This window comes from Chiroxiphia lanceolata, chromosome 12 (genome assembly GCF_009829145.1).
Source record: "Chiroxiphia lanceolata isolate bChiLan1 chromosome 12, bChiLan1.pri, whole genome shotgun sequence".
Taxonomy (NCBI): Eukaryota; Metazoa; Chordata; class Aves; order Passeriformes; family Pipridae; genus Chiroxiphia; species Chiroxiphia lanceolata.
The window spans coordinates 2,904,003-2,921,203 of NC_045648.1; the positions used below are offsets into that span (position 1 = coordinate 2,904,003).

At 53.4% G+C, this 17,201-nt stretch overlaps 3 protein-coding genes across 6 annotated transcripts; 2 read left to right on the top strand and 1 right to left on the bottom strand.

Annotated features, from left to right (window-relative positions):
- Positions 1 to 2,289: 2,289 nt before the first annotated feature.
- Positions 2,290 to 8,517, top strand: SLC51B (solute carrier family 51 subunit beta). The gene is made up of 6 exons (XM_032700258.1): positions 2,290 to 2,641; positions 5,428 to 5,529; positions 5,788 to 6,162; positions 6,460 to 6,603; positions 7,055 to 7,145; positions 7,913 to 8,517. Exons 2-6 carry the CDS (start codon positions 5,490 to 5,492, stop codon positions 8,130 to 8,132), a joined length of 870 nt encoding a protein of 289 aa, XP_032556149.1. The 5' UTR covers positions 2,290 to 2,641; positions 5,428 to 5,489; the 3' UTR covers positions 8,133 to 8,517.
- RASL12 (RAS like family 12) lies at positions 5,831 to 13,777 on the bottom strand. 4 transcript variants are annotated; one of them, XM_032700262.1, is made up of 7 exons: positions 13,301 to 13,777; positions 12,289 to 12,405; positions 12,123 to 12,179; positions 10,950 to 11,023; positions 10,669 to 10,859; positions 7,762 to 7,906; positions 5,831 to 6,832 (listed from the first exon to the last, which is right to left on the bottom strand). In XM_032700262.1, the coding sequence occupies exons 2-7, from the start codon at positions 12,395 to 12,397 to the stop codon at positions 6,728 to 6,730; spliced, it is 681 nt and encodes a 226-aa protein (XP_032556153.1). In that variant the 5' UTR covers positions 12,398 to 12,405; positions 13,301 to 13,777; the 3' UTR covers positions 5,831 to 6,727. The 4 variants fall into 4 exon arrangements, with proteins under 4 accessions (XP_032556153.1, XP_032556152.1, XP_032556151.1 ...); XM_032700261.1 differs by having other exon boundaries at positions 6,735 to 7,906; XM_032700260.1 differs by lacking the exons at positions 5,831 to 6,832; positions 7,762 to 7,906 and adding an exon at positions 8,506 to 9,929.
- A 1,225-nt stretch (positions 13,778 to 15,002) lies between these two features.
- On the top strand, positions 15,003 to 16,899 carry KBTBD13 (kelch repeat and BTB domain containing 13). The gene has a single exon (XM_032700252.1). It carries the CDS (start codon positions 15,003 to 15,005, stop codon positions 16,383 to 16,385), a length of 1,383 nt encoding a protein of 460 aa, XP_032556143.1. The 3' UTR covers positions 16,386 to 16,899.
- The last annotated feature ends 302 nt before the right edge of the window (positions 16,900 to 17,201 follow it).

Below are 17,201 nucleotides of genomic sequence, written 5' to 3' on the forward strand. Positions count from 1 at the left end.
TCATCCTCGGCTCTGATACTACTGCACAGTTAAAACAGATTATGCCTGTTATTCAGTATTATGCCTTGGACACAGTGTACGTGTATTTTAACTGAAGATTTATCTTGATATAAATTTTTTTCAGAATGAAAGCAATTATCTGATTGTTTCACAAAAAAAAAAAAATCTGGCTTTTCTGCTGCATTTGAACTCTGCTTTTGTACATGGAATGGAAAAAAAAAACCACAACCCTGCATGTTTAGTTATTCTGTAACCAGGCATTTCAGGTCAAAGACACTGAAGGGATCAAAAAAGATAAGCAAAATTAAAACACCGAGGTCAGACAAGCTCTTCCCAAGAGTAGTGAAGACAAATCCGAGGAGGAAGCAGAACACAAATCAACATCTTATCTGCACTTTGCTTCCTGGCCAAGACAATGAAAGTGTCTCCAAGAAGTAAAAAGATATTGCCCATTAACCAGTGCCAGTGTTGTCAGGGGAGACACAAAATCAAACATTCACAGCCTTGCTGAAGAGGTTTCTCCTGAAACCATTCACGGTTCTCTGGAAAAGGAGAGGATTACTGGGCACAAGAGCCAACTCTAACCAGTGGGAAACTGTTTTTATTTCCATGTACATCACGCTGAGTCCAGCTCAGTCACTTACCTGCATCCTGACGCTATTTTGGGGGGGTTATCATGGGTGGAACAGGAGCTGCTGTGCTGGTGCATCAAGGCTTGTCCCTGAGCCACACCACTCCACCCCAGGGATGCAAGTGGAGGCCACCCATGGCTTCACTACTGCCTGGGGGACACTGGGCTTGCAAGGGCTGCAGGAGGGATGTGGGGTCTCCCATATGGGAGGAGCTGTTGGACACCTTTCCTACAAACAGCCCAAGGCAGGACTGGAGCCAGGTGTTCACTGTGGAGCTGCAGAGGTGCCTGTGATGTCCCAGGAGCCACAGGTACTCCGTGTCCTCTGATCAGGCTTCTCCACCTGGTTTTGGTTAGGAAAATGTGGATTATACCATCACTCCCAGCTTCCACACAGCACTTGGGGAAATGATTTTTTTGTAATTAAAACATAGATACATAAATCAAGCCATGTAGAAAATTGGGATGAAAAGGAACCTTCTGGGGCTTTGAGGTCACCATCCACCCATTGCAGTCACCTCTTCACCATGGGCAGCATCTCTATCCTTCTACTCTGAGATTACTCTGGGACCAGGTGTCTTCTCTGCACCTTTCCCAAAGCCAGAGGATTTGGTTGTGCAGCTTGTGAGACCTCTTGCTGACCTGTTTCTGTACCCCTTCCCTGGCACTGCAAACATCACAAGGGCACTGGAAGAGCCTTCCCTACTCTGATGACACTTTTTAAATGATCCTGCTTGAAATGAAGAGGAAAGACAGCACAATTTGCAGTGTGGTGGGATGTCCCAGCTGGAACTGCCTCCCCCAGCAAGAGCAGCTCTTGTTTTCTGGAGGATGTATTTCTGATCTCCCATCTGATCGCTGCCAGGCTGAGGCTGAGCGGTGAAACATCTGTTTGGGACTATACATGTCTGCTGGATGAGATTTCACAGGGGCAGCCAGGGAAGCTCTGATGCCAATGTGAGATAGGATTCAAAAGATTAATTGCACCGGAGCAAACCTTCAATGCCAAAGATCACAGAATCATAAAATGGTTTGGGTTGGAAGGGACCTTAAAGATAATCTCATTCCAAACCCTTGCCAGGGGCAGGGACACCTTCCCCTAGATGAGGTTGCTCCAAGCCCCATCTGACCTAAGTGTTCATCCTTGAACACTTTATTTCAAGGAAAACACTGAGAACAGGACAAATATAAGGACACTGTGCCCATCTCCAGTTAAGTGGAGCTAACCAGTTGTAGCTCTGTGCCCCAAGTACATCACTGAGAGGCATCTCGCGTGGTTTGCAGTGTGCAGCTCCATCCATGAACCAGGTAGTTCAGGGAGGAGGAATCCTCCTTTCCCAACGTGGCTGCCACAAAAAGCAGCACATCAGCCTGCAGAGCCTCTTAGCAGACTATTGACTTAGCCAGGTGTTGCCACTACCTGTGAAACAGGGATGGCAGAATCTCTGGTAAGTGCTTCATGCTTTGCCTGCAAAGTTGATTGCTCTGGTAAGATACTCTGAGAGCCTTAGAATAACCATTCACTAAAAAAAAAAAAAAAGGGATAATATCTGCTTTATCAGGACATGCTTCCTGTATGCAATGAGGACAGAGGCAGGCGGAGTGAACATTATCTTTAACTCCAGGGTAACTTATTACTGAGTGTCATTCTGCTCAGTGTGCTCTTTTAATACTGATTGTGCCAATAGCTTCAGCGAATAGACTGGAAGTTCCTACAGTTCATTCTTTGGGAAAAGGTCATTCACCTCACACTGTAAATTCACCCACTAAAGAGGTGTGTTTTCTTCAGGGGTTGGAATGTACCTCACCTGTTGGACTGGCCTTCACACATGACTCAGGAGCAGAATGAATCACAGCTTGTAGCACATCCAGAGCAGGAGGACAGGGAACCTTGTCACTGCATTGCCACAGTGACATTACCACTGATGGGAGCTCGGAGGAGACGTCTTGGGATGACAGGGCTGAAAGAAGAAATGTAGCTTCCTCCCTGCTGGGAACTGCCTGTTTCTGGTGAGTTAGTGGAGATTAACGGGCATTCCTGCTTCACCAGCTGCTGGGTTAATTTATAGCTATCTGTAAAGAAAGGTTTATTTATTCCTTGGAAATTTTAAGTGAAGGCTGTTTAAGGAGAGACTGGATAGCAAGTGAGAAGCAGGCTGGGATAACTCCTGCATATAAAAGCCTGGGAAGCAGTCAAAGGAAAATTTATAATATAACTCAGATTTGCTCTTTAACTTTTGGCTTCACAATGGTTAACAAAGAGGACAAACTGCCTTCTTGCTTTAATATTTTAAATATTAAACATTTTTTTTGTGTTCTGTAATGGAACTCAGTGCTTAATGTACTTCTATAAAGCAACCCATCCATTTGCATCTCCGTGATGTGCCATTGTATATCCTCCATGAATCCCAAAGACAGGACATCCCACTTTTATACTGCATTTGGAATAACTGACGCATTTTAATGCCATCAGTTAAGATAAGATAATCACCAGAGAGAGTCTGGATGACAAGAGAAGACTGTTTTTGGAAAGGCTGATATGTTCTACATGCATTGTCCCATATTGTGTAGTGAGTATTGAGCAGGGAGTCCAGAGGGACATTATCATCTTAACAGAAGCTGTGCTTGATGGTCTTTCCAGAAGATTATTCCCCATCTTTACTTATATCAATATAGCATAAAATGCACCAGCTCTCTCTCATTTGAGCTTCCCATGTTGTACCTGAGCTGGGAAGCAACCTCAGAAGGGTCTTGGATATCTCCAGGGGGATAAAAAACCAAAGTCTGCAGCTTGGAGTTGCAAAGACCTGGATCCAAGGGCTCATCCCCATCCATCAGCAGCCAGAGTCACTGCTGAGATGTGCAGGCAGGGCAGCAGTGGAGAAGAACGTCCCCCACGCTCTCCCAGCTTGTCTGGTGGAGCAGTACTCACCCACACTGGGATGTGGGCAGCAGGATGGAGCAGCTGTGTGGGGGAGGCTGGAGGAGATGGCTTTAAAAATCTCTCTTTCATACTGGAAGATCCAAACTCATAAGAATTGTGAGACTCACTGTTTCCTTGCTGGGGAAACTGGTGTTGCAGGCAGAGTTCTGGATTGCGCTCAGGCTCTCCTCTGGGGTAGATGCACTGGTAGATGCACAGAGAACACTGTTTTGGAGCTTTGATGAATGAAACTAGTTTGGTTAGTGTGATGTACAGGTAAAAGACTGGTAAAATAACAGGAGTTTCCTTTAAAGTATTTTACCTAAATTTCCTGTTAATGCAGAATAAATATCCGTTCTGCTGCTGTGTTGTACCTGAGAAGTTCTGGCCTCCCACCTCTGGGGAGACCTGGCAGTTGGTCACTACTTTATGAACTAGTGAAGTACTTCCAGCAGCTTTCCAGCATCCCTGCTGTGCATGGACACCAGGAGGTGGCCCACAAGTTATGAAACACCTTAGGAGAAAATCAGCACCATGCTTGTCAAATATTTCTGTTCGAGCAAATGATTAGTCAGAAGCCTTGCACAGCAAGATTTAACACATTCAAGTGCCACTTCTCATTAGGGTGTAGCTGAGTTGTAACTTATTTTCATTGGCACCAAGATTTTATTTCCTCCTTTGTGAGGGGTGATCCATGTGAACAAGCTAAAGGTTACCTGGATGGGAAGGTAATTGGCACATCTCACTGCGGGGAGCAGGTTTACCCACATTTTCCGAAATACAAAGTGGACCACGTACGTACTTGAGAGTCCCCTCCTCAAAGAATTGCTAGCAGGTGGTTTTCTAGCAGCAGGGAGCAAGCCTGCATGCCTACTTGGCTATAAAATGTGAACTTTGAATTGTGAAGACATTTAGAATGGGGGCTAAATAGTAGCAATCCTTAGGTCTATAACCGAGGGGACAAATGCTTCCCCGAGGAGTCAGCAGCAGCGTTGTTGACACGCCTGGCGTGGTGGAACATGGCCATGAGCAGTTTCCAGGGAACAGTTTTAGACAGCTCCAGGCCACACGACAAAGGCAGGTGAAAGTTGAGAGTATCAGACTGTCATAAAAGTATTCATATAATAATTAATGGCCTGTGGGTCCAGAGTGCCTGAGGGACGCACGTGTGTTGTGGTGTTGTTGACCTGCCAGTGCGTGATGGTTCAGGTGAGGCCAGTGAGCCGTGGGCTGGGGAGAGCCACCTAAACATCTCACCAACTCACAGTGGACAGCCAGGAACCCCTGCTCAGGGCAGGTCCCTCCAAAGGAGGCTTAAGAAATAATTTGGACCAGCAGCCATAAAAGCTGGATTGATGCCATTGGCAAATGAGGGACTAAAGGTCAAGGAGGAGCTTTCTGCTTCCTTGAGGGATGGGAGACACCCTAACCTCAATGGCAAGCTGGCCTTGCCTCGTCTTGGAGCTCAGCCCTCCACTTCCTCATCTCCACACCCTTATTCTGCCATCCATGGATTGGCAGCAGGTAGGCACTGTCCAAAGTATGTGTTCTCTATGGATCGTGTCAGGAGAGCAAGGAGGGAAGCTTAGAGAGTTTGTTGAGGGGCTGGCTCACAGCAGCTGAGCTCACAGCTCGTGGGATCACTTCAGCAAGGGGCCCAACCCCAGGCAGCAGACCCTGTGCCACACCCACTCCCTGTTACCTCAGTGGCTCCCAGATTTCTGCACCCTGTCCTGGCAGCTCAGACTCACGTTCACAGAAGAAAACACGCCACATCTGCAGGGGTGCATGAGGTCCCCTCTCTGGATACAGAGCTGGAGCAGAGAGGGGAATCAGATTATCCCTCAACTCAGTTTCTTTGTCTCTTTCCCAGGCATCTGCACCACTGAAGAGACACTGGTGAAGGTGTGATCCATTCCAGCTGCATATACAAATATGAAGATCTTCTGGATAATACCATTTTTCCTGCTGCAAGGTAGAGTCCTGGCTTAGAGGATAATGGTGTGGGTGAAGTAGGTCACATGTGCAAAGACCTTAACTTTCTGGAAATATGGTTCCTTATCTGGGCCCATTTTCCTTAGTATGCACCAGCAGCAGCCTGGCTCAGCCATGGGAAAAGTTGCCTCCAGTTCCCGAACTGGGTGTCATTCCCATTTGCACTGTGTGTGTGTGTGTGTGTGTGTGTGTCCTGTGCTTTGGGGTTGGCCGCACTCATATGTTGTTTTCTTTGCAGACACTGAAGCTTTTCTGATAAAAAATGCTAAATTCAACCTGTGTTTACAAGCCAGTCCAATAAATAGGAATTTATTACTGGAGAACTGTAATCCAGAGTCAGATTTCCAGGACTGGTCTTGGCAAGGTGACTCTTTGGTGAATCATGGCACGCAGAGCTGCCTCTCTGTGTCAGGGGCTGACAGAGTGCAGACAAGTCTCTGTGCCAGCACGGGCTACACGAGCTGGGACTGCTCCAACTCTCTGCTCTCGCCTCTGGGCACCAGCCAGAGCTACCTGGTGGCAAACAGGAAAGGAGTCGCTCTCGGTGACGTGAGAGGCCTCAAGGCCCAGTGGCAGGATGCTGCGAACAGGAGCGTGTGCGAGGAGAAAACCGGTGAGTGCTGCTCACCCAGGGACCAGTGGTAGAGACACCTGCACTGCTGGGGAATGTGAACAGGCCCTATCAGCATCCTGGGGTCTTTCCAACCCTGGTGCTCCACCGTAATGGGGTCTGCACCAAAAATGCTCTCCAGTTCTCAGTGTGTGATGAGGTCAGGCTGTGCCCTCAGGGCTGCATTCTGCCTGATTGGAGAGACGAGCTGGGCAACCCTGGGAGCGAAGGGGAAGATCATCTCCTGTCTGAAGGGCTGCAGTGAGTGACTGTTGCATCTTTCTGCTCTCTCCTCCCCAGCCAAGGCGGGGCACAACAGGTACTTCCCAGCTGCCCTGACCAGCCCACAGGTGCACGAGCACACAGCTGGCAATGCCGCCCTTCTGCTGGGCATGGACCAGGAACAGCTGGAGGAGCTGCTCTGGTTCTTCCGCAGAGAAGACTGTAAGTGCCATTGATGTTCCTGGATTGAGACACAGCCCTTGGCTGTTAACTCTCCTGCCTAACACAGATGCCTGAGGGAATTACCTGAGGAGGGGATTTACCCCGGACACACAAAGCCTCAGTCTCACCTCTGGTGAGAAGAAGCAGGCCATGGGTGAAGACGGGCAGGAAGCTTTGCCGAGATAATGTCTCCTCCCAGAGGGGGATTCAGCCTCTCTCCAGGCAGAGCCTGCCAAGAGAGCAAAGATCTGGGATGACCAGTGATTTTGGCAGGGTGGAGGGAGCAGATTGATATGAGGAGGTCAGTGCCATGAGGATCAATGTCAAAGGCACAAAAATCAAGGGCCGAGTCAAGGATGGATCATCCTGGGTGTCCTCAGGAAATTCCTGGCTGTGCTCTGTGGGTCAGTTTTTGCTGTGCCTGCTAATGCTGCCTCTCTGCTTTCCCCAGCCTCAACATGGAATTACTCTGTCCTTGCGCTGTCCCTCGCAACCTTCATTTTGGGTCTTGGTCTCCTGACCATTAACATTGTGCGAAACAGGTGAGATGGGAAAATCTGGGGACCTTTTGGTATGTGATGGTGTGCTGAACCCCCCCCCAGGCAGACAGACACAGGGGTTTGGCAGGACAGGACAAGCCCGGATTGACAGGGAGAAAAGCAAAGACAAACTCCCTTTGAATGCTATTTTCTTATAAAATCGTGCCCGATCCCTGCTCTCCCGATGTGTCACTTGGAACAAGCCACTTCCCTTCTCCCGACCCATGATCCTCAGCAGTGAAGGGTCTGCACAGCTCTGCCCAGCCTAACAGGGCTGCTGGGAGGGAAGTGACCATAACTGTGTGGTGTGAGATGCCCTCCTCTAAGTGCAGAGGCTCTGGAGCAGGATTCCTAGCCTTTCCCCATCAGCATTCCACGCTGTTTCCCTGTTGCTGCACAACAACCCTGCAGCTGAAGAGCAACTCACTCTTTGTTAACAGCATGAAAACTTACCTCTGGGTCAGAGCTGTCACCTTCAGAGGAGAGAAGAGCTAATGCTCTGAGCCTGCCAAGCTCTCCCTCTAGTGCTTGTTGGGTGCTGCTCCTGGCATTGGGACCACTGTGCTCTCCAAATGGGAATCCCACAGCTGTGTGTGCTCCAGCTCTTCAGAGCACTTACCTGACACGGTGCAGCTGGTGGGGTTTGCCCTGGTGTGTTCCAGGGACACGGTGCAAATTGAAGGCTGTGACCATCACCAGGGGACTTGCCCCCAGAAGTGGGCTGGGCTTGCTGCTTCACTCCACATGGCCCTGTTGTGCCTTCCCTGCAGGAAAAGGAAGATCCTCATGAGCAGAAACGCAGAGCAAACCCTGCTGCAGGCTGAGCTGGATCCCAAGAAAGCCCTGATACCTGTGCAGGATTATAGTCTAGCTGAGCCACAAAAACAGGAGCCAGTGCCCCAGGACCAAAGACCAAGGGAAGTGGTGGTCCAGTGGAAGGACGGGACCATCACGTCCCTGTACACGGATTTGCCTGAGGAAGCCATATAGCAGCAGCTGAAGTCAGACCATGTAGGCCCTGAGGAAGGTATTTGAATATCTCATTTTGTAGAGATGGAAGTTTAAAAATGCAGTTTAGCCTGGGGAAAGAAAAGACAAAAAGAAGAAAGCAGCAGAGTTGCACCCAGAGGAGAGGCCCTGGCCTCAAGGCAACCCCTGCCTCTCCAGCTCAGCTCTTGCCTGGCTGATGTTCCCCTGCAGGTTTTGGCTGCCTCCAGCCTTCCCTCTGGCACCAGCTTCACCCCTTCCCTCAGGTGCTGCAAACAGCTGGGAGCTAAACCAGGGCGGGAGGTAGGAGGTGGGAGGCTTGTCCTGCAGTCAGCCACTTCCTGTCAAGAAAACAGCCACACTGAAGCTGAGGCACTTTTATTCTTTTCAGAAATCATCTTTATTAAAATACTTTCCAAAGTGGTGGATCAAAATCCCATATTGAATCTCTCTCTGTCAGTAACGTCATATATATATATATGGATATATGTACAAATATACACATGGATATTTTACTCTGCAGAGTAGCTGCAGCTCTAGGGAGAAGCAAAACATTTAACCTGATAGAGCACCTGAAACCAAACACCCAGCCCTTGGCCCTGGCTCGGGCACAGGCAGAGCCTGGTGTGCTCCAGGATTACTTTCATGCCCTTCACTGGGCACACGTAGAAGCCATGAAATAATTTAGGACATTTTTGGAGATACATGAGTCTTTTAAACAAAGGCTTTTCAGACCATGTCCTCATCAGTGAAGCGTCTCCTTGCAAAGCCTTTGGAAAGGGACACTGCAGTGTAAAAAGTTGATTTAAAAAGCAGCAGTTTTGGTGTGACTTAGGTCGCTGTGTGGGAATCAGTTTCGGGCCACCTGAGGCCTTCAGTCAGCTGAAACAGTATCTGCACCTTTTTTATTTGGATTTAAAATAAAATAAAAATTCCTCCTACTTATTGCTCAGTCAGGGACCCGTGGGATGAACGAGATGGGTTCCTCCATGCTGGATTAATGATTAATTGTCCCCTCTCGGGCTCCTGTTGCTGTGTGCCCGGAGCCCAAGCTGGTTGGGGTCCCTGGGGACGGCCCTTGCCCTCCTGGTGGTGCCCATGGCTCCGGCTCCTCCAGGAGCTGCTGGATCTTCATGGAAAACCGAGCTGGCCCTGGTGCCAGTGGCAGGACAGGGTACAAACACCACAGCAGTGCTGGGCAGGGGCAGGCAGAACAATGCAACATGTTGGACTCTTGGCACCCTCCTGCTTGCCAGCTTCCCACCGCTGGCTCTGCACTGGCACAGAGACCAGGGCCACCACCTGCCAGCAGCTGCTGAGATGCCCGTGAGTCCATCACAGAAGGTCTCAGCCCTTGCAGAGCCAGGGGGATGGCTGAGGGTCTCTCACCTCCCTCTCCACAGCCCACAGGGACGTGTCCTAAAATATCTTGAAGCCTTTCAACAAGGTGAGCGTGGGAGCCTTCCTCTTGCTCTGAGCCCGCGAGGACTTGACGGTGACCAGCTTGGCCTGGGCCACCGAGGGGATCTCCTTGTAGTTGACGGTGGAGAGGGTGTTGAAGGTGCAGGTGGCCAAGCCGTGGTGGGTGGGCAGGGCCAGGGCCGTGGCCACCGGCAGGCAGGGCCGGTCCTCGGTGATGAGGAGCGGCCGGGCGGGCGGGTTCCACTCCGCCTGGCGCCGCACCGCCCGCACGGCCTCGTGGAAGATGTGCTGCACCCCTGTGAAGTCCTGGCACGCCGACACCTCGTGGAAGAGGCACCCGAACCTGCTGGCCAGGGACATCCCTTCGGCTGAGGGCACCTGCCTGGCAAAAGCGGAGGGGAAAGGCTGCAGGATCCCTTGGGGCACTGCAGCCTTCTGAAAAGGGTGCAGGCAGTGGACCCTGCATCCCATGCCTGCTTCCTGGTGGGCACAAGGGTAGCTCTCACTTGTGACCCTCTGAGACAAGCAGGGTATGCGAGTCCAAAAGAGTTTTGCCTTTCCTGAAATCCCATAGTAATGAGCTGTGTGGGTCCCTGGGGAATCACACAGATTCCTGTGCTGGGGATGTGTGCCAGGGAAACGGGGGTGGATGTGATGGCAGTGCACTGGGAAGTTGGGAGGAGACCCCTCCATGGGGAGACACCTCTGTGCTGGGAACACAGGGGGTTCAGCAACACATCTGACTCAGGGACCTGAGGGACCACAGAGCGGCACAAAAGGCCAGAAAAACACATCGGGCACATCCAGTCCAGGACTAGAGGACTGCAGAGAAAGGAAGGGCATGTCCAGAGGGGCTCCTCTGGCTCAAGCCCTGCCAGGGGTGCTGACACTGCCTCACCATGCAGCCAAAAAACATCCCGCCGAAAAATACCAACAGGCTCAAAATAAACACATCATTCCCTGGGCAGGAGAGCAGGAACCTCGGAGATGTGGGAGGACGTGGCAAATACTAATAGGGGTGGAAATACCCTTAAAAAAAAATCAGATTTGGGTTTTGCATCTCAGCCGGAGGATGGGAGTATCTGTGAGCTCTGTCCCATCGGGAACAGCCCCATACCTGTACTGGTCCATGTCCAGCTTGTTTCCCAGCAGGAGCACGGGGCAGTGGCGCTGGCAGCCCCGTGCATGCAGGGCAAGCACCTCGAGGTAGCGCTGGCAGCCCTCAAAACTCCTCCTGTCCTCGATGCTGTAGACGACCAGGAAGGCGCTGGCCCAGCACAGGTAGCGCTCGCAGTTCCCGGGACCATCCTGGGGGTGAGAGTTGCGGCTGAGCTATGATCCAGCCATGATCCAGCCATAATCCAGATGGATCATGCCAGTGATGCCCCAATGCCTCACCTGGTCAGCCGTGTCCATCACCTTCAGCAGCACAGGCTGCTGGTCCACCAGCTCCTCTGAGGTGTAGGTGTCCTCTGCAAGGAGAAGGGTGGTTGTGAGGATGAGCTGGGATGCCCCACCTTCTCCAAAGCCAAGCAAAGCCTTGGATGCTTGGGATGCTGTGGAACAATCTCAGCCCTGATGAGGAGCATCCTCCACTAATGCCTCCCACTTTGCTCCTTCCTGAGACAAAGTGATTTTAGGAGACTGGCGATGATGCTGCTGGGCAAGCCCAGCTAGGAGCGTTCATTTCCCCCTGTGTGCCACAAGCATGGGCTCCAGCAGAAGAAGGAGAGAGAAGAAGGAGCCCAGTACAACAGGCGCCCAGGGCTCAGCCCTTATCTAAAAGCCTCAGCCTGAAGAGATAAAGCAAGATGGGGGCTTGACATGGGGCCGTTTCCCAATAAATCAGGCGAGAGAAACGGCCCTTTCTTTTGGAAGCAGGGCAGGCAGGGAGAGCCGTTGAGCCATTCCCCTGGGAGAAAGATGCTTTCTCTGGGCCAGCTCCTAATGGATGTGTTTCGGAAAGGTTTTGACGTGGGAAGATGAAAACACATTCCCAAAAATATCCAAGGAGGAAAGGATTTATCCTTCTTTCCTAAGAGTCACTGAATTATTAGGGGCTGGAGTCGTTTCTTGGACAAGGTCCATATCTCTCTAATGTCCCCGATAAATCATTTATGGTTCTTCCCTGTGACCTGGAGTCAGGCCCAGAAAAATAGTTATTAATTACTCAAATGAGTGGAAAAAAAAATGCCCAGAACTGCTCGCTGCAAAGCTCAGCCCCCAGGGTCGCTCACTCTGCACCCCCCTCATTCCCCCAGCCCTTCCCTTGCCTGACACCCCTGGGGTGAGCAGGAGGCACCAAAAGCTCCCCAAGGAGCCCCAAGAGTTCAGCTTTTGGTTTCTTCAGGGCAATGAGAGGAGCCAACGTTCCCCCGTGGGACGTGCCCACAGAGAGAGAGGGCGCTGCTTTCACCTCAGTTTTTACAAGTGAGTTTGGGTCAAATCCAGCCCTTCTTGTTGTTTTTCATATAATTTTGAGTACGTTGGGGTTTTTCCTCCCTAAATGCCATATTTGTGGGAAACACGGGAGATGGGAAGGGTACTCCATGGGACGACAAAGAGTCTTACCCAAGTTGGGATCATATTCGCTGATGAACCTCTTGGTTAGAAATTTCACGGTCAGGGCTGCAGGAGGTGAAAGAGGCAGGTGAGGAAGGTGTCCCCCCATGGCACTGCCACCCCCCCAGCACTCCCCGTGCCCGGCCATCCCCGTGGTGGTGGGTGGCTGTCTCACCTGACTTGCCGGCCCCTCGGCACCCCAGGATGGCCACATTACACTCGGGGAGGGGGCTCTGGGGCGGCCGCTCGGCGCTGGCTCGGGGTTTGCCGAACATCGAGGACATCCTCGGTCCTGCGGGAGAGAGCGAGGGGGGACATGGGGCACCCGCTGCCGTGCCAGGTGGGTACCTTCTCACTGCCTGGCTCGTGGGGTGCCCCAGCCTGGGCAAAAGGGGGCTCAGCAGCACGAGGGAGGAAAATCCCCTCTTCTCCATCCGTATCCTGGAGCCGGGGTGGCCGGCATCCCCATCCTACGCTGGCGGCCAGCACCCCACCGAAATACAGGGACAACCCACCAGCCCTCCGCCCACCCTTCACACCCCAGAGAGAGAAGAGAAACGCAGCTTCCCACCTCAAAAGCCAGGGCCGGAGGGGACGCAGGGCTGGCCGGGGGCGATGGCGGGGCCGGGGGAGCAGCGGCCCCTGCACGGCCGGGGCTGCGATGAATGAGGCGGGAGGAGGCGAGCGCGGCTCCCCCGCTCGGGCTCCGGCCAAACTCCTTGTAAGGAAAGCGGCCCCGCCGCGGGGCTGGACACGCTGCCCCGGCCACCCCGAGGACGGTCCCCCCGGCAGGGCACTCCGGCCCCCCGAGCTGCCGGGGCTTCGGGCAGGGACCCCCGGGCCACCGCACCGTGTCCCGGCACCTTGATGTGTTCCGGCATCTTCCTAAGCCCCCAACACATCGCCGTGTTCCCAGCTCCTCGATATGTCCCCAGCAAGCCCAAGCCTGGTCCCGCTGCCCTGGCCGAGGCCAGTGCACTCATCACATCTCCGGCAGGCAGAAGCAGCACCCTGGAGCGATGCTGCCTGTCCAGCCACCCTGCCCACCACCTGCCCGGCTCCTTCGGATGCAGTTAATCACAGACACCTTCTGCTGCCAGCAGAGGCTTTGCAGGGGGAAAAAATTACCCTTTTCCCACCCAAAAGACTCGATCCCAAGGGGAACAGGGAGCCCAGGGAGTACTCACAAGTGCCCGCACCAATCCATCAGCCAGCACCCAGTGTCTCTGAGCCTGAGTAGGTGGCAGAGGCTGAAGTCAGCGTTGTCATGGCGATCAGAGACATTTGGGATGGGGCTCAGTGCCTGGGACCGCAGGATACAGCCCCTGGGCCGGCCCTGAGGGGCTTCTGGGGGGGGCCATATCCGAGGCTGGGGGGCGAGGGCTGCTCCGTGTCCACGCGGGGCTGCTGCGCCATTGGGAATATTGCCCATTAATGCAGGCAGGATATTTTTAAACTCTCCCAAAATAGTCTGGGAGTGTAGAAGTCCCTGCAAGACCCAGGGATGGGAAGGATGGGGATCACTCCCCTGTGGAAAGCAGAGCCCCTCTGGGGGACCCCCAGCTCCCAGACCCCCTTTAGACACAGGTCAAAGACACTTAAAAGCAATCGGAGCTAAATGTGGTATTTTAAGCTGGGTATCCATGAGGATCAATGACAGCAGCACAAGTGCAAAGCTCTTCCCTTCTCCCTTAAACTGAGATTTTTGGGAACCTGCTGGTACCACAACCCTGGGGCAGTGACTTTGCCATCCTGTGCTGCCCTGAGAGTTCCTGGGTGCTTGGATGAGGAGCTAAGGAGGGAGGAAAAAATAGACCTTCAACAGTGTTGGGCTTCTCAGGTTAAATTATTCACCAAAACTAAAGACCAGGTGCAGGTGGTGATGGGGAGACCTGGGAAGCAGCCCCTCAGGTGAGCCCTGTTGTTGACCCTCTCCTCGGCACCCCATGGCGGAGGTGAAATGGGATTTCTAGACATGAAAAGCTGTGAATAGCACACAAATCAGCAATGTGCCACAAATGACATTTTTCTTCACTGCCAACCTCTATGTCAGTCACAGGGGTTTATCTCTGCCCACAGCCAAGCATCACAGGGAGCAGGTGAGCCCTGAGGCCAGAGGGGAGTTTTTTGCTGAAAAAGGGTCACTGCACTTCATTTTCCTCACCATGAGATCCCCACGTGAAGCACAGCCTGGCTTATGGCTCCTTGTGCCTGGGCTGGATGTTGCCTGGGTTGCTGATGCCTCCTGCCTGGGGAGGGTCACAAAGGAAGGTCTCTCCCTGCCTGGGGAGGGTCACAAAGGAAGGTCTCTCCCTGCCTGGGGAGGGTCACAGAGGAAGGTCTCTCCCTGCCTGTGGCAGGCAAGGCTCTTTCCCACAGCCAGGCTGGATGGTGGCAAGGTTTGCTGATGTTGTTTACCTCCCTGTGGCCATAAACTCCACTTTTTAAGGGAAAATAAAATAGAATACTGTGATAATGTGTTCTTCCCAGCTGTGCAGATATGTTGCCCTCCCCGGGATGGGGAACCATCTCTTTAGGGCATTGCAATGAGGATGCCCCAAAGTGGGGAGAGCAAAACCCGTTTTCCCAGGAGTGGCTGGGCACACTCCATGGGATAATCTGGGCACCTCTGCTGTGCCCAGCCCTGGCTGGTGATGCTGGAGCCCTGCCTGAGTTTGGGTGGGCAGCTGAGCCCGGTGGATGCCTTTGAAGGGCCCCGGTCACGAGCTCAGCTATCTTTAGACCAAGGTATTTATGTTACAAGGCTGCCGGGCAGCACACCAAAGGCATCAAAGGGTGAAGGAGGCAGGAGGGGGCTGTGCTGGGGCACAGCACAGAGGGGCATTGGCTGCTCCCCCACCCCCGAGAGCCGCTGACGCCTGGGCGAGGATGACCCCGGAGGAGGAAGGCTCCCGGGCAGGGCCCCCAGAGCGGGTGCGTATCCGGGTGGAGGAGCAGTCGTTCTGTGTGGAGAAGACCCTGCTGGTGGAGAGCAGTGAGTACTTCCGTGCCCTTTTCCGCTCGGGCATGAGGGAGAGCACGCAGGAGGAGATCGGGCTGGGGGAGCTGAGCGCAGCCGGGTTCCTCGCCATGCTGCAGGTGCTGGAGGGTGAGAGGCCCATCCTTGGCAGTGAGGAGACCCTCCAGGCAGTGGAGTGTGCTGCCTTCCTGCAGGTGAAGCCCTTGGCCAAGTACCTGATCCACTCCATCAACTCTGACAACTGCATCCTGTTGTACCAAGCCGCTGCCATATTCGGCCTCCTGGATCTCTTCCACTGTGCCGCTCTCTATATCAGGGACAGCTACACTGAGCTGGAGGAGTACCTGGACTGCCTCTCTGATGACCTGCTGGCCTATGTGGAAGCCCTCCTGCCCAGCACCTTTGTGGCAGTGGGAGCCCACACGCCCACCTTCGAGTTCTTGGAGGACCTGTCCAGGACCATCTGCTACCTAGATGAGGAGACCAACACGTGGAGGACCCTCTCCTGCCTGCCGCTGAGCGCCAGCACATTCCTAGCCGGCATGGCAACCATGGATAATAAGATCTACATTGTGGGTGGCGTCTACGGGGCCAACAAGCAGGTGGTGGAGAGCAGCTTCTGCTATGATGCTGACGCCAACGCCTGGAGCGAGTTCCCCAGCCCTCACCAGCTGCGCTACGACGTCAGGCTGGTGGGCCATGAGGGCTTCCTCTATGCCATCGGGGGGGAGTACGAGAAGATCTCACTCAAGTCCGTGGAGAGGTACGACGTGGCCTCCAGCACTTGGACGTTCGTCTCTGACCTGCCGCAGCCCAGCACAGCGGCGCCCTGTGCCCAAGCCCTGGGGCAGATCTTTGTTTGCCTGTGGCAGCCACTGGACACCACCGTCATCTACGAGTACGAGACTCAGCGGGACGAGTGGCTTCCCGTCACCGAGCTCAAACGGCACCAGAGCTACGGGCACTGCATGGTGGCCCACCGTGACAACCTCTACGTCATGCGCAACGGCCCCTACGACGACTTCTTGCGCTGTGTCATCGACTGCTTCAACCTGACGTCGCGGCAGTGGACGGCCCTGCCTGGGCAGTTCCTGAACAGCAAGGGAGCCCTGTTCACTGCTGTTGTCAGGGGGGACACCATCTACACCGTCAACAAGATGCTGACACTCCTCTACTCCGTGGAAGAGGAGACCTGGAAGCAGAAGAAGGAACGGGCAGGTTTCCCACGCAGTGGCTCCCTGCAGACTTTCCTCCTGCGGCTGCCGAGACGTGACCATGAGATCGCAACGTAAGTGGTCCCCCATCCCACGTCAGGATGCTCTCCTTGCACATGGCTCTGCACTTGCTGCTCCCCTGGGCTCCTCTCCTACTCCGCAGAGCTGTGCTCAGGTCCAGGAATGCCTCATGTTGGACCTTGGAGGTGACACTAGACCCTGCCAGAGGGGAAGGGACTGCAGGCAGTTGCTGCTGTGCCTGCCTGCCCTGCACGAGTGCAAAGTCCTGCCAGACATGGGCTCATGAGCCAACTGTGTGCACGGCTTCGTGGCTTCTGCAGAGAACAGGTACCAGAGAGGTGCAAACAGGGGGTTTATTTATTCTGACTACACTCTGAGGGTGTGCAGGACTCCACCTCCTCTCTTCCCTGATGGGGAATCATTCAGTATATCTCAGAATTAAAAGGAAAGCTATAGAAAAGCTTCTCATTACAGAATTTTCATTACTCTTGGGTTTGGTTTCCCCCCCTCTCCTTCTGAAAGATAATACCTCCTAACAGAGATCCATGTCAGGACTCACTCCTGCCCCTGAATGCTTTTTCAGCTGCAGCTCCATTTCAGAGCCGCATGTGGGAGTGTGGTTCCCACACAGCCCTGTGCTCCCCTGGGATATCTCCATGGCCACAGCAGGGTCCTGGGAGGAGGAGGGGAGATGGGCGGTAAAGGAAAGCAGCTCCTGGGCATTGGTGCTTAATGCACTGAGGGTTTTCTGGGACCTGGGAACCATCCATCATCCCCCCAAGCCTCAGCACAGATCCAAAGGGGTGGCAAGTGCCGGCTCTCTTCAGAGGCTTGTTTGAACCAAGTCAGGGTCTTTTGAGGACATGGCAAAAC

Excerpts from the sequence above, each read along its gene's own strand:
- KBTBD13 (XM_032700252.1), top strand. The coding sequence starts at position 15,003 with ATGACCCCGGAGGAGGAAGGCTCCCGGGCAGGGCCCCCAGAGCGGGTG.
- SLC51B (XM_032700258.1), top strand. The coding sequence starts at position 5,490 with ATGAAGATCTTCTGGATAATACCATTTTTCCTGCTGCAAG. Across the intron at positions 6,163-6,459 it reads CGTGTGCGAGGAGAAAACCG|CCAAGGCGGGGCACAACAGG; the intron begins GTGAGTGCTGCT and ends TCTCCTCCCCAG. Across the intron at positions 6,604-7,054 it reads GTTCTTCCGCAGAGAAGACT|CCTCAACATGGAATTACTCT; the intron begins GTAAGTGCCATT and ends TGCTTTCCCCAG.
- RASL12 (XM_032700259.1), bottom strand. The coding sequence starts at position 12,397 with ATGTCCTCGATGTTCGGCAAACCCCGAGCCAGCGCCGAGCGGCCGCCC. Across the intron at positions 12,180-12,288 it reads CCGAGGGGCCGGCAAGTCAG|CCCTGACCGTGAAATTTCTA; the intron begins GTGAGACAGCCA and ends CACCTCCTGCAG. Across the intron at positions 10,860-10,949 it reads TGATGGACACGGCTGACCAG|GATGGTCCCGGGAACTGCGA; the intron begins GTGAGGCATTGG and ends TCTCACCCCCAG.